Genomic DNA, 13,889 nt, shown 5'->3' with positions numbered 1-13,889 from the left:
GAAAACACACATAATGTTTAAATATATTACCTTATGGAACTTAATAAGTAAAGAGTACTTGATTTTATATTTAGTGGTTGATATTTTAACACTTTAGTTTTGTAAATTAATTAGAACTTTGCAGAAACCAAGATCTTAGACAAATGTAGTAAACAGAACTAGCCATCTCTTTCTTGTTGAAGAAAAATCCTTCTACAGGATACCATGATGGTCCCATTGATATATTTAATAACTTCTCGTTAAAAAGCCATGGGCTACATTTTTGTATTGTATCAACATATGTCCTAACTGTTCTTGGTCTTATTGGGGTGCCTCCTTCCTCTAACAATTTCTTTTCCTCGGAGGTGAACAACTTCAAACCTTGAGTCAACCATTTTCCCTAGTTTGCCTGAGAAATTTCTAGGAACAGGCAACTTGAGATAAAAACAAAATAAATCAAAACAAGAACGCATTGTTTTTTGAAATGGTCACCCATTCTTTCGCTCTTCCTCAGGGGCGAACAATTTCACTTACCTTCTCTTCAGATGTTCCCCATATGGACCGCCAAATGCCACAGTCTGGCTGGGCACATAATCACGAGCCACTCACAGCTTTGTAGATTCAAACAGCAATTCTTTATTCCTGAACTCACACCGGCCCTCTAAAAACACGTTCTGGGGAAATCTACGTTCTGGGCAAAATCCACTTTCTCCACCGGGCTTTGAATCCCAAATACTCTCTGACATACCTGAGGCAGCAGGATATGCCCTATTCCCAGCAGGAATAACCTTAAACCTGGAACCTCCTAAACCCAAGGAGCACCCTAAACCCTGATCCGCCCTAAACCCGGACCCACCCTGGTCCTTGAGCAAGGTCACCTTACATGCAATGTCACTGCAAATGACCTGGGTCCAATATGGAGAGTCCTTCCTCTAAGCAACATTGGGTAGGCTGACAAAGAAATTGCCATGTGTCATACCTACTTGGCAATGGCTCTCAGCACAAAGCTTCTGAACCACATGGTCAGTTAGTCAAAGCAACAACCCTACTTCTTAGTACTAATTTCTTGTTTAGTGGGCTTTTTCACTGCTATGACCAAAACACCTGAAAAGAACAATTAAGAAGAAAACTTTATTTCGGGGTTCACAGTTTCAGAGGCCCAGTCCACAGATAGCTGGCTCCATTCCATTTGAGACAAAGCAAAACACCATGGCAGAGTGTGTTGTAGGTGAAAGCAGGTTAGGACATGGCCACCAAGAAGCAGAGAGACTCCACTTGGCAGGACAAAATATATACCCCAAAATCATGCCCTCCAATGACTTATCTCCTCCAGCCACACCTTACCTGCTTTCAGTTACCACTTAGTTATCAGGAGATTTATTCACTGATTGAGTTAAGCTCTCATAACCCAATCATTTCACCTCTAAACCTTTTTTCATGGTCTCACATATGAACTTTTGGGGAATACCTCACATCTAAACCATAACAGTAAGATACTTGATGCATATGTAAGAAACACACACACATACACACACACACACAAAAAAAAAATGCGGCAAATTCTATTTCTAGAACCCCCAAAGCAGTCAACTCCAACTTATCCACTTTTAGTTTCCAGCCCAGATCACCTTAATGGAGAATTTTTAAAACTGAGGCAGCAATCACTGATACAATCACTAACTATTCTGAAAATTTGAAGTTTTCCCTTTAATTCTTGGTATTCAAAACAAACTAATATTAACACTGTAATACCTGTTGCTGGAGGCCATTAAGATAAAAAATAATTCCCATTTTATATTTCAAAGCAAATATCATTTGTAGATTTATTTGGGGTTTTGGCCATAATCTTCATTAGCATGAAAATGACTTAGAATTAACTCAGATTCATTTTTACAAATTTATTTTTAGTAAAGGTTACTAAAAATACCAAACAAACCCTGTTTAAAAGGAAGGGCAGCCCTGAAAAATAAATAAATAGATAGATAGATAGATAGATAGATAGTTGCCTACAAAATGTGCTTCTAGGAGATATGAAATGTGTGGTAAATAAGAACTTTAATAATAATCTTTTATATTATATATAACTTTAATATTTATTTAATATTTAATAGTTATTATATATAACTTTAATAATAATCTTTATTTTAGCTTTTTTCATTTCTTCACATTAAATAATTTCTAAAAAGCAAATGCATTAGATTATATAATCAAATAAATACTTTCCATATTGAACACCTATTATAGTTACTTGGGAAGATGATACATTTTAATAATGCTGCCATTGTTTCTATAGAATGATTTTCATCACCAGCTTTTGAACCACACAAAATCACTACTTTTATTTATACTGACATTATTTCTTTTAATCATACATGACATAGGTCTGCTGGGTAATTTTTATTATTTACCATAACTGATAACTGTGGGTCATTTCCAAATATCAAATCTTCTTTTAGAAATTGAAGGTTTTCTATTATGAGGATATTAAAAAATGTAATTAGGGTACTATAGTAAATCTCATGGATATAATTAAAATAAGCCTAGTTTTTAACCAAGGAAATTAGCTGGAAAGTAATTCTTAGGTTATCAAGTTAAGCAGAAAAAAAATTCTCTTTACTTCATGAGTAACAAATATGACAGAAATAATCTAATTTCTTCCATCCCCAAATGGGTATATTGCTGTATTTGTGAATATTACTGCTGAAGCGCATATATATATATATATATATATATATATATATATATATATAATACTGGAAGTTATCCTTCCTTATTGATATGGTGCAAGTTCCAAAACTCCACATTCATTTGAGGGCTAACTTAACTGAGAAACTGAGGTAACATCGATTTGATACATTTCAATAAGAACTAGGAGGGAATATATTTTATCCTGGGGTGGGCTGAAGGCAACAGTAAGAATATTCAGAATAAAAGGACCCAAATCCTAAGGAGAGGGCTACATTGTAGGTGAAAGATCATAAACCAGGCTAAATGGCCAGGGTTTGAGCCTAAGATACCTTATTTTGGTGGAAGTCATAGAATTTTATAGATTCTGCCAAACTTTCAGATTCTCAATATTGAAATAATATTCTGTTTCACAGGATTATTGGGAGCACAAATGAAAAACATGCCTGATTATTTTGTAAGCTGTGAAACCCTCTGGAATTTGAGGCATCATTACAGTAATTGTCAAAGCCATTATCATATAAGTAGAGGGATGTAGGAGAGAATTCTAAAGGAGGTAATATTTGAAGTAATAAAATATACAGGTGAAGTAAAATCCCTACTACACAAAAAAGTGGTTAACATAATTTCACCAATGAAAACTCATTTTTCACTTAGTGGTTGAGATTATTTTCTCCAAGAGGTGCTCATTGTGTTATTCAATTCTCAAGACAACCCCTTAAGGTAAGCATTTTTTTTTTCATTTAAAAAAAAAAAAACTCAAGCTAAATGAGGTTAAGGGAGTTGTTGAAAGCCACATTGGTATAATGTAGTAAAAAACCATGTTTTATTCTAGTTATTTTAATTCCAAACCCATTGAACTTCTGTTTATAATACAAACTTAAATCTCAGTGGATATCCATGCATCCTACTGAATAATTACCTGTAAAGTGTTTCACAGATATTTCTGCAAGGCCTACCATGTAGGCAGCATTGAATACCAGAGACAGAGGAAACCTTTCCAAGAGGCTGAAAAGATAGAAGGAAAACAAAGACAAAGGAAGCCAAAGGAGAGCTGTGAAAATGGTTAATACTGTTGAATACTATAAACAGAAAATGACTGAAAAATATAGGACTGATTTGTCAGTTGGTCAGTGGTGGCTCTGCCAAAAACTGTTTAACATACCAAAGACAAATGTCAGATTATCCTTGCTTAAGGGATGAATAGGAGATGAAAAGATTAGTTATGAATGAATGACTTAAAAAATGGTCTCAGAAGGAAGAGGTTAGGACAAAAGAAGGAAATCACTGGTGAGGGGTTTATTTTAAATAAATAATAATCATAAAAGCAAAGCAGGCTATAAAATCTGAAACAGCACAGATGAAGCTAAGACCCCTTTGATTACTACTCTCAAACCCCATACTGTTGGAAATATAATATTTATCCTTATGTATTTATATATACCATTGTAGGAAATGTTTTAATTTTTTTTACCTAAAAGTTGCCATATTCCATATAATTATCTGTATACTGCCTTTTTAAAATTTTAACAATAGATGTTGAAAATATCCACATACATATAGTGCTGTATAAGTATGAAATTTGGTTATCTCCAAGGCCCTGGGTTAAATCCCCAGCAAACCCTTACCCCTCCAAAAAAAGTATTTTTCTAGGTTAGAAATCGTTAAGTGGTATTGCTGGGTCACAGGGTATAATATTTAAAAATTTTATAGATATTGTCAACTTGTGCTCCGAAGTAGCTTTTAGTACTCCTATATGCAAGTGTTTGTTTCTTGGATTTTGATTACAAATGTTTACAGTAGATAGGAATGGATATCTTAAGAATGGACATCTTATGAACAGGATAGAGAACATTGCTTAAGAAAGGTTAGGGAATTAAGCTCAGCATAGTTCTACTTTTTTTTTAATATTTACTTTTTAGTTATAGATGTATACAATATATTTATTTTACTTGTTTTTACGTGGTACTGAGGATCAAACCCAGTGCTTCCCATGTGCTAGGCAAGCGCTCTACCTTAGTGCTCCAACCCCAGCCCCTGCTTTCTTTTTTAGATGTATGAATTAGAAGACAAGGTAGAGAGGGTTGTGATATGGGGACTAAAGAATGTGGACAAAGTTTAAAATAGATTATATGAGGAAAATGAGAAAGCAGGTATTAAGGTTTAGATATGCAGTATTCCCAAAAGTTCATGTGTAAGACAACACAAGAATTTTCAGAGATGAGATGATTGGGTTGTGAGAATCTGAAGCTAATCAGTAAATTAATCCACCCATAGGGATTAATTGGGTAGAAACTATAGGCAAGTAGGGTGTAGCTGGAGGTCACTGGTGCTGGGAGCCATCAGCCAAGTAGGTATGACAATTTCCTTGCCAGTGTACCCCCATGTTTCTTTAGTGGAAGGACTCGTGGAAATAGAACATTTTGCAGCTACATTGCATGTAAGGTGACCTTGCTCAAGGACCAGGGCAGATCCGTGTTTAGGGTGTTCCCGGTTTAGCATAATAGGAGATTAGGGTGTTCCCCATTTAGAATAGGGCGTATCCTGCTGCCTGAGTTCCTCTTGAGTTCTTAGGGTCAGACAGTATATTTTGGGAGACAGAAGCCCAGTGGAGTGTGGATTTGGGCAGAGAACATGGATTTCCTCAGAACATGTTTGTAGATGGCCGGTGTGAGTTCGGGAATAAAGAATTGCTGTTTGAATCTACAAGCTGTGGGGAGGCTCGTGATTTGTGCCCAGCCAGAGACTGCGGCATCTGGTGGCCCGTACGGGGACGCCTGAAGCTTGGGGGTAAGTGAAATTGCTCGCCCCTGAGGGAAGGCGAGAGAATGGGTGACCATTTCAAAAAACAATGTGTTCTTATTTTGATTTATTTTGTTTTTATTTCAAGTTGCCTGTTCCTAGAACTTTCTCAGGCAAACTGGGGAAAATGGTTGTCTCAAGGTTTTAAGTTTTTCACCTCCGAGGAAGAGAAATTGCTAGAGAAAAAAGGCACCCCAGTAAGACCAAGAACAGCTAGGGCATATGTTGATACAATACAAAGATGTAGCCCATGGATTTTTAACGAGAAGTTATTAAATATCAATGGGACCATCATGGTATCCTGTAGAAGGATTTTTCTTCAACAAGAAAGAGATGGCTAGTTCTGTTTACTACATTTGTCTAAGATCTTGGTTTCTGCAAAGTTCTAATTAATTTACAAAACTAAAGTGTTAAAATATCAACCACTAAATATAAAATCAAGTACTCTTTACTTATTAAGTTCCATAAGGTAATATATTAATCATTATGTGTGTTTTCATAAATTGGTGAATGGAAAAATGTTTAATATTGCTTTGGTCTGTATCTTTGCTAAAACAAGATTACTAAGCATTAAGATTCTATCAGGTGTAATTTATATACAAAGAGTATAAGAAGTTTCAGTTGGGTTTCAATTATAGTATTATAGTACCATAAAAAAAAAATGAAAGTATTTCATCTTATTAAAGTGGAGTAATTTGTCTAAATCAGAAATTTTATAAGAGTTGTTTCAGAATGTGAATTTATAAAAAGGGTTAATGGCTTAAAAAGAGATATAAAAAGATTCAAGATGTGAAAATATATTTTAATATGGAAGGTTAAAAGAAAAAGAAATGTTTCTAGATGAGATAATCTCTGTGTGGTAAAGTAAAAAGTTGTACTTTAAAAGCTTGAAAAAGGAAGAAAGAAGAAAAAGGTATTTGTACATGGCAGATTGAGACAAAGCTTCTTAATGGAGAAAAAAAGGCCTTTGGTTGAAGGGCAGCCATGTAAACTAACATTAAGCGATTTAAACAGAATCTAAGCTTCGTTTAAAATAGTGAAGCTGTAGGTGGTGAAAAAGTACATTTAAAAGTACAGTATAGATGATAATTAAAAGGCTTTAAAAGGTTAAATTGAAGGTGGTTAAGATGCCTTCATGATGGAGGAAAAAAAAAACCATGATAATGGGAAAATAATAGATAAAAGATATTTAGATAAAGACGATTAAAACTTTGAAGTGAAAAACTTTAAAGACAGAAGTATAGAAATTTTAAAAGAAAAAAAGATAAAAAGGATGTAGGAAGATAAAAAAGATGTAGGAAGACAAGAATTAGAAAATGGTTGAAAATGTCAAGTAAAGGTAGTTCAGATAAAAAATACAAAAAGCTAAGACAACTATTAGATACAGACATTCAAGATAGAATTAAAATGTATTTATTAAAGCAAAAGGAGGGAATTGGTAAGGGGTATATATCCCCCAAAGATAAACTTAAAATAACCCTTTTTACTCTAAACTTTTTAAATTTGGATTCATCAGGACTTAGTGCTGCGGAAAGACATATGTATCCAAAAAATGTACATAAGCCTCAGTTACATTGGAAAGATATTCTAACAGGACAATGAAAAGGTCCTGACCCAGTGATTGTCTGGAGTCGGGGTTCTGTTTGTTTTTCAACAGGGAGAACAGCAACGGATTTGGATTCCAGAAAGACTAACTAAAACGATTTCTACAGATCAAAAAGAAGATGATTTGACTCAAATCCATAACAGCTGATATCCAGAACTCCACCTTGGCCATTCTTACATCTGCGACAGTGATTAACAAGGATGCTTTTTTCAATATCTATTTTATTATTGCATTTTTTCCACATCATAAGGTTCTATTTTTATTTTTTGAGCTCATACAAACCTAGGTTAATGTTTTTCTGATCAGTTTTATTTTTTGACTGTGGAGTTTTTAAACATTGCAATGGAGATTTCACCTAGGTAAAGCTACAAGGCCTTTATTATTGTCTTATGTGTTGTACTTTTGTGTTTTGTGTTGTATGTCTGTGTGTGCGTATGTCCATATTTCATATGAGGAGCCTCATGAAAAATGGATCCAAATTATTATTTTTTTTTTATTCACGTGATTTAAATGGCTTAATTTAAATTAGGTAAACAGCTGTTAAGGATTGTTTTTAAAGGTGGTTAACAGATCTGCTTGTTTACTAATTTAAATCAGGTAAACAACTGTTAAGGATTGTTTTTTAAGGAGTTTAACAGATCTGTTTGTTTACTTTCACCTTTCCTTTTCATTATATTTAATAATTCTTTTCAGGATAATGTCTCTTTAGCATCATTGCCAGAATTCCTTTCTTCATCCCAGTGCCAGTGAAGACAAACTACAGCTTCTATGATAGCTATCACAGTAAACTGTATAAACTGATGCATCAATGAATATAACTCAACAAGTAATGCTCAATCAAGGAGTCAACTTACTTTGGGAGGAAATGGATTTTGGGAGGAAATGGACATATTGCTAGATTCCTCCACTTTGAACTTACAGAACTTGCCTGGACTATGTAACTATCGTTTAGTGCAGCGAATTGTGGTAATGCTGGCATATCTTTGCTGATGGTGTCACCAGTGATGCAATTTTTATTTCCTTGACAGCGCACCACATGTTAATTGTGGTAATGCTGGCATATCTTTGCTGATGGTGTCACCAGTGATTTGATTTTTCCAAAGGAACTGTCAATTGGCTTGGTGTCGTGGCATTTCTGTATCCTCCTCCCTTCTGCTAGTGATGGTCTAAAATTTGGGGGCCAATGGCTATATGCTGGACCGGTAGTCAGTGACGGGTATGATCCAATTGCAGTGGTATCAACCTAAGACAGGAGGCTGACGCCTAAAGGTCAGTTTTCCGATGACGGGTAAGAACCATATGTTGAATTGGACAACCTACCAGGCACGGTCCTTAAGCCACATTAACCTCACTCCCCCACTGGCACCAAGGCCAAATTTGGGGGCCAACAGAGGTGAGGCAAAGAACCTCACCCCCCCACTGGTGCATAGACCTATCCACAAGTATGGCTGTATGCTGGAGCGGTAGTCAGTGACGGGTATGATCCAGTTGCAGTGGTATCAACCTAAGACAGGAGGCTGACGCCTAAAGGTCAGTTTTCCAATGACGGGTAAGAACCATATGTTGAACTGGATAACCTACCAGGCACGGTCCTTAAGCCACATTACTTGTTGTTTAATTAATCAGAAGGGGGGAGATGCTGGGAGCCATCAGCCAAGTAGGTATGACAATTTCCTTGCCAGCGTACCCCCATGTTTCTTTAGTGGAAGGACTCGTGGAAATAGGACATTTTGCAGCTACATTGCATGTAAGGTGACCTTGCTCAAGGACCAGGGCAGATCCGTGTTTAGGGTGTTCCCGGTTTAGCATAATAGGAGATTAGGGTGTTCCCCGTTTAGAATAGGGCGTATCCTGCTGCCTGAGTTCCTCTTGAGTTCTTAGGGTCAGACAGTATATTTTGGGAGACAGAAGCCCAGTGGAGTGTGGATTTGGGCAGAGAACATGGATTTCCCCAGAACGTGTTTGTAGACGGCCGGTGTGAGTTCGGGAATAAAGAATTGCTGTTTGAATCTACAAACTGTGTGGAGGCTCGTGATTTGTGCCCAGCCAGAGACTGCGGCACACTGGGGGATGTCTTTGGTATTTACATTTTTGTCCTTGGTGAGTGGCTCCTTTTTTCTGCTTCTTGATTGCCATGTCTTGAACTGTATTCCCTTTCCACCATCTTTCACCATGATGTTCTCCCTTACCTTGAGCCCAAAATAATGAAATCAACCATCTATTGACCTGTGAAACCATGAGTGCCACATAAAACTTTTCTTCCTCTAACATTTGTTCTTATCTTTTGGTCACAGAGATGAAAAAGCTGACTAAAACATTAGGTAACCAGGACAGTGATTCTCAAAGCATGTCCTAGGATCACTAACTCCACAAGATGGCTCAAGAAAACAAGTGTTCCATGATCAAAAAATATGATAAATGCTACATATCATGTCCTACCTTTAAAATTACATGTCACTGCATTAAAAATTCTGAAAATGATTTGCACATAAAGCTGCTTAACTCAGTTTCTCAAACTTCCCAATGCTAGAATGCTTTTATATATCATACAAATTAATACTCTGCTAAACCAGTCCTTCACCCTGGAAACACTAGTGAAAAATTGAAGAAACAGCCAACAACTGTCCAGCTTGTCTTTACAAAATTAATTTATTTGAAAACACACAAAAAAAATTACAAAGAATTTAATGAACACTATGTACCCACTTCTCAGAGTTAAAAGGTCAAGATTAAAGTATAACAAGTTATAATGTTTATTTTTCTTTTGTAGAAGAAATATATATTCATGAACAAAGTTGAGAAATAGAAATCATACTCTGTCATCTTACCACTTTACTAAAATTAGTGTTAATATTTTGAGGCAGTTACTTTAATCCTTATTTCTGTTAGTTTACATCATTACAAATAATACAACATATACAATTCTGCATCATGTTAAATATTTATAATGTATCATAAACATTTTTATACGCTTTTATGGCTAGCAATTTTAATAGCTTCACAATATTCTAAGTGTACAGTTCACCATTTATTCCACCATTCCCTTAGTTTTTAGAATTTAGGTTACTTGCAACTTTTCCTTTTTGGCTTTTGTAAGTAATACTGCAATGAGAACACTAGAATATAAAACTTATTATAGTTATTTTCTTAGGATTTGTTTGCCAAATAGAAGAGTAATAGTTCAAACACAATGCCCACTTCATAAATTCTTTTGAAAAAAAAATCTGTTTTGGGGGGATAAGGAGAATGTATCAGCAATGCATCAAAGTGTCTGTTAGCCCAGGCTCCCCCAGTTTAATTCAGATTCACAACAATATTTATTCATATTAATTCTGTCAGTGCCACATATTTTTCTAGCTAATGAATATTTACCAATCCTAATCTGTCGCTTACTGCTGTTATCTATCCCCACTGGTTATGCAATACACTGCAGTTAGATAAATGTGCTATGTGCCATGTATTTCATCAACTAGGCAGTAGATATAATTTTTACATGAAAGTAAGCTAAAGACAGAATCTAAAGGAGGTGGGTAAAGACTATTTTTTAATGTATCAATTTATCAATAAGCTTTAGTTGTTCAAGGATCTTCAAAGCCGTTTTTTATGACTAATCAGAGCACTGAAAGTATCTTAGTATCTTAGTCTACTTTTCTCTAACTTGTACTGGAATTTAATAGAAAACTTTTTCAAATGTGGTACTAAGGGATGATTTAACTTTTATCTTTGACTTTTCCCTCAAGAATCACCAGAAATTCTTGAGGTTATATCTTACACATTTTGTATATCAGAACTTAGCATATAACTTGCCTGGTACATACTACACAGCAGACTCTCAATTAAGGTTTATTTGTATATTTAAAATTCCATGAATTTATTGAGCGTCTGTTCTTCACTTTAAATACCACTTGCCTTATCAAGGCATCAGAAGACATATATGTTCATTTACAATGGTAAACGAACCAGGTATTACTCTGTTCAGATAAAAATTGAGGATGTCTTTTTTTTTCTTGCCATATAGGGTTCTTATGGAGGTCAAAATTTTTTTCCTTAAAGGGAATTCTGAATATCATTACTTAATAACTTGATTTCCCTCAAGAAAAACTCCATTTCTTTAACAGGACCATACAAAGGCTTCTGTGGATTAATTCTCTATTAATAGTCTCCTTAAGGATCTTACACTTTTTTCCTCCTCAAGGACTTCTGCAAAAGCTGTTTCCTTTGTCTAGAATGCTCTTCTCCTATATACTGACTACTACTAGCAGCAATCACACTAATAAATAGCAATAATTATAACCTACTGAATTTTACCAAGCATGGGACATTCTATATATTTTGTTTCTACATTATGAAGTAGGTACTTACCCCAGCTGTACAGTTAAGGTACAGAGAAGCAATTTAAATAGAGCAGCACAGGTACAGAATATAGACAGAGTTTCAAACCCAGATCTGGCTGAATTCAAAAATTGTTCTCAATCCTTGCTATATCAACTTTCTCCAGAAGTCTAATATTTTTAATATGCTCTAATAGCCATTGTGATATGGTTAAACCATAAGACAGTTAAGACATTGGTTTACAATCATGGGTGTACTTCATGCCTCCTCAACTAGAGGATAACCAGCCATTTGAACTCAGGTAAGACTGCACCTTGTTCACATTTACTTCCACAGCTCCTAGTACAGTTCCTGGTATATGTAATGGGTATTAATAAATATCTGCTGAATAATTAAATACGTGTAAATTATTTTAAACAGAAAGACATAACTTAATGTTATTAGTATTCTTTTCAAATTTAGCTAAGTAACGTCACCAGGCTTACCAGTTTGTGATCTACAGAATCCACTTTTCCCCCTTTTTGCAGTGCTGTTTTTGTTTATATCCATTCTTCTGTGACTTTCTGTTTGTTTCCTTAAATACTATCCCCCTTAAAAACTATCCCCCTCAAAGTGATCTGCCTTTGAAAATCTTTACGAAAAAAAAACTGTTAAAAATTAATTTTCCCTTCATTATCATTCCTTAACACCCCCACCCCTCTAAAAAACCCAGTACAGTAAACAGAGATCGCAGAGGGCAAAACTATCTTTTAAAAATGAATTTAAAATCACCAAGACTGGGCTGATTGGAGAAAAGCAATTTAGTACATTAGTAAATGAAGTCTTCCCGTGCTATCTAGGCAGTGTTGTCCCAGGTGGCATCTTATTTTTCATAAAAATTTACTGAGGGCCTTGAGTAATATAAATACAGGGAAAAAAACAGGTGCCGCACTGAGCAGGGGGTTTGATCTACATCAACCTTTTTTGGCTTAGTTTTTTGAAAAAGAGCCCAGAAGCTAAGGTAATCTCATCACCTTCTAGAGGGAGAAAAAAGGTGGGGGGTTGTGAAAAAAGGTAAGAGGAAGAGGAAATGTGGCAAACAGAATAAAAATATTGGTGAGAGCGCGCCAAGGCTGGGGCCCCATGCCTGAGTGCAGCTTCCCCAAATGGCAGGTTACGTTCTGTCAAATTTATCTTTTCAATTAAAAAACGACACCTGGCTATATTAGTAGGAGATATACGGAAAAGGAAGTTATCGGTCTCGTGAGAACTTGAGCACCCAAGAGGCATCCAGGAACGCCACCGAGGACCGCGCGTCCAACTGCCGCCAGCTCGCGGATGCCCCGGGGGGCCCGGCACCGGGCCAGGCTTCCCCTCGCGCTCCCGCTACCCACAAGCCACCGCGCCACGGCGCGCACGCGCAGGAGCGACGGCCGTCTCAGGAAGAGGAAAATGGAATAAACAACTCGGAGGAACCTGAGTGCGAGAAAGCGAGCGGAGGCAGAATTTAAAAATAAACCGGTCCCTCCGCCCGCCTCACCTGCTCGCCACCGCGGCACCCTCTTCCCCAGCCCGCGCTCTCGAAGTCCCCGTCTGGGTCCGCGCGCCCACCCCGTCGTCCCGCGCGGCCCCTTTAAGAAACAAGAACGAGAGAGTGAGTGAGAGAGAATCCCAACTCTCCCCCTCCCTTCCCCTCCTTCCTACCCCCTCCTCCCTCCCTCTCCCCTCCCCCCCACTCCCCGGGCGGCTCCGGCTCCCGCAGCGGGACAGACCCACCCGCCCAGGCTTTTATCTGGCACCGGCAGCGTCTTCCTTCCCTCCCCTGTCTATGGTGGCGGCAGCGGCGGCGGCTCCTCGGGCGGCGGCGGAAGACGAGGCTGCGGCGTTGCCATGAACAGTGGCGGCGGCCTCCCGCCCCCCTCGGCCGCCGCCTCCTCTTCCTCCTCCTCGCTGGCGGCGGCAGTGGCGGTGGTGGCCCCGCCGGGGGTCGGGGGTGTCCCCGGCGGGGCGGCGGCGGCGGGAGTGAAGCTGAAGTACTGCCGCTACTACGCCAAGGATAAGACTTGCTTCTATGGGGAGGAGTGTCAGTTCCTGCATGAGGACCCGGCCGCCGGGGCTGCCCCGAGCCTCGGCCTCCATAGCAACAGCGTCCCCCTGGCTCTGGCGGGCGCGCCGGTGGCCGGCTTTCCGCCTGGAGCCGTCCCGGGCGGGGGAGCCGGCCCGCCCCCGGGGCCCAAGAAGCCGGATCTCGGGGGCCCGGGAACCGGAGCTACTCCTGGCGGAGGAGGCAGCGGCGGGGGACTCGATGGAGCGCGGCTGGCAAGTGAGTATATCCGGGCGGGAGGGCCACCTGCACCTCCGGGCGGCGGCGCCGGGAAGGCCTAGGGCCGGACGAGGCCCTGCTGCCGACGGGAACCGAGCCCGGCCTGCCGTTCCTCCCCTCACCTCTCGGGGCGTCTGCGAGGCCTAGGCCCGGCCTGAGCCCTCCTTCCTCCTTCCTGCTTGC

At 38.6% G+C, this 13,889-nt stretch overlaps 1 protein-coding gene across 10 annotated transcripts in view; it reads left to right on the top strand.

Annotated features, from left to right (window-relative positions):
• Window positions 1-12,797: 12,797 nt before the first annotated feature.
• Pan3 (poly(A) specific ribonuclease subunit PAN3) overlaps window positions 12,798-13,889 on the top strand; it is a 134,385-nt gene continuing 133,293 nt past the window's right edge. For 9 of the 10 annotated variants that reach the window (XM_076872579.1, XM_076872578.1, XM_076872574.1 and 6 more), the window contains exon 1: window positions 12,798-13,706. In XM_076872579.1, the coding sequence (XP_076728694.1) occupies window positions 13,274-13,706 (433 nt within the window). In that variant the 5' untranslated portion in view covers window positions 12,798-13,273. The remainder of the gene's footprint in view (window positions 13,707-13,889) is intronic. The other variant, XM_076872573.1, reaches the window with a different exon arrangement.

The sequence above is a fragment of the Callospermophilus lateralis genome, chromosome 12, assembly GCF_048772815.1.
Source record: "Callospermophilus lateralis isolate mCalLat2 chromosome 12, mCalLat2.hap1, whole genome shotgun sequence".
Classification (NCBI taxonomy): domain Eukaryota; kingdom Metazoa; phylum Chordata; class Mammalia; order Rodentia; family Sciuridae; genus Callospermophilus; species Callospermophilus lateralis.
Note: the sequence above shows the minus strand (reverse complement) of the source record. Positions and strands in the feature narration are given on the sequence as shown.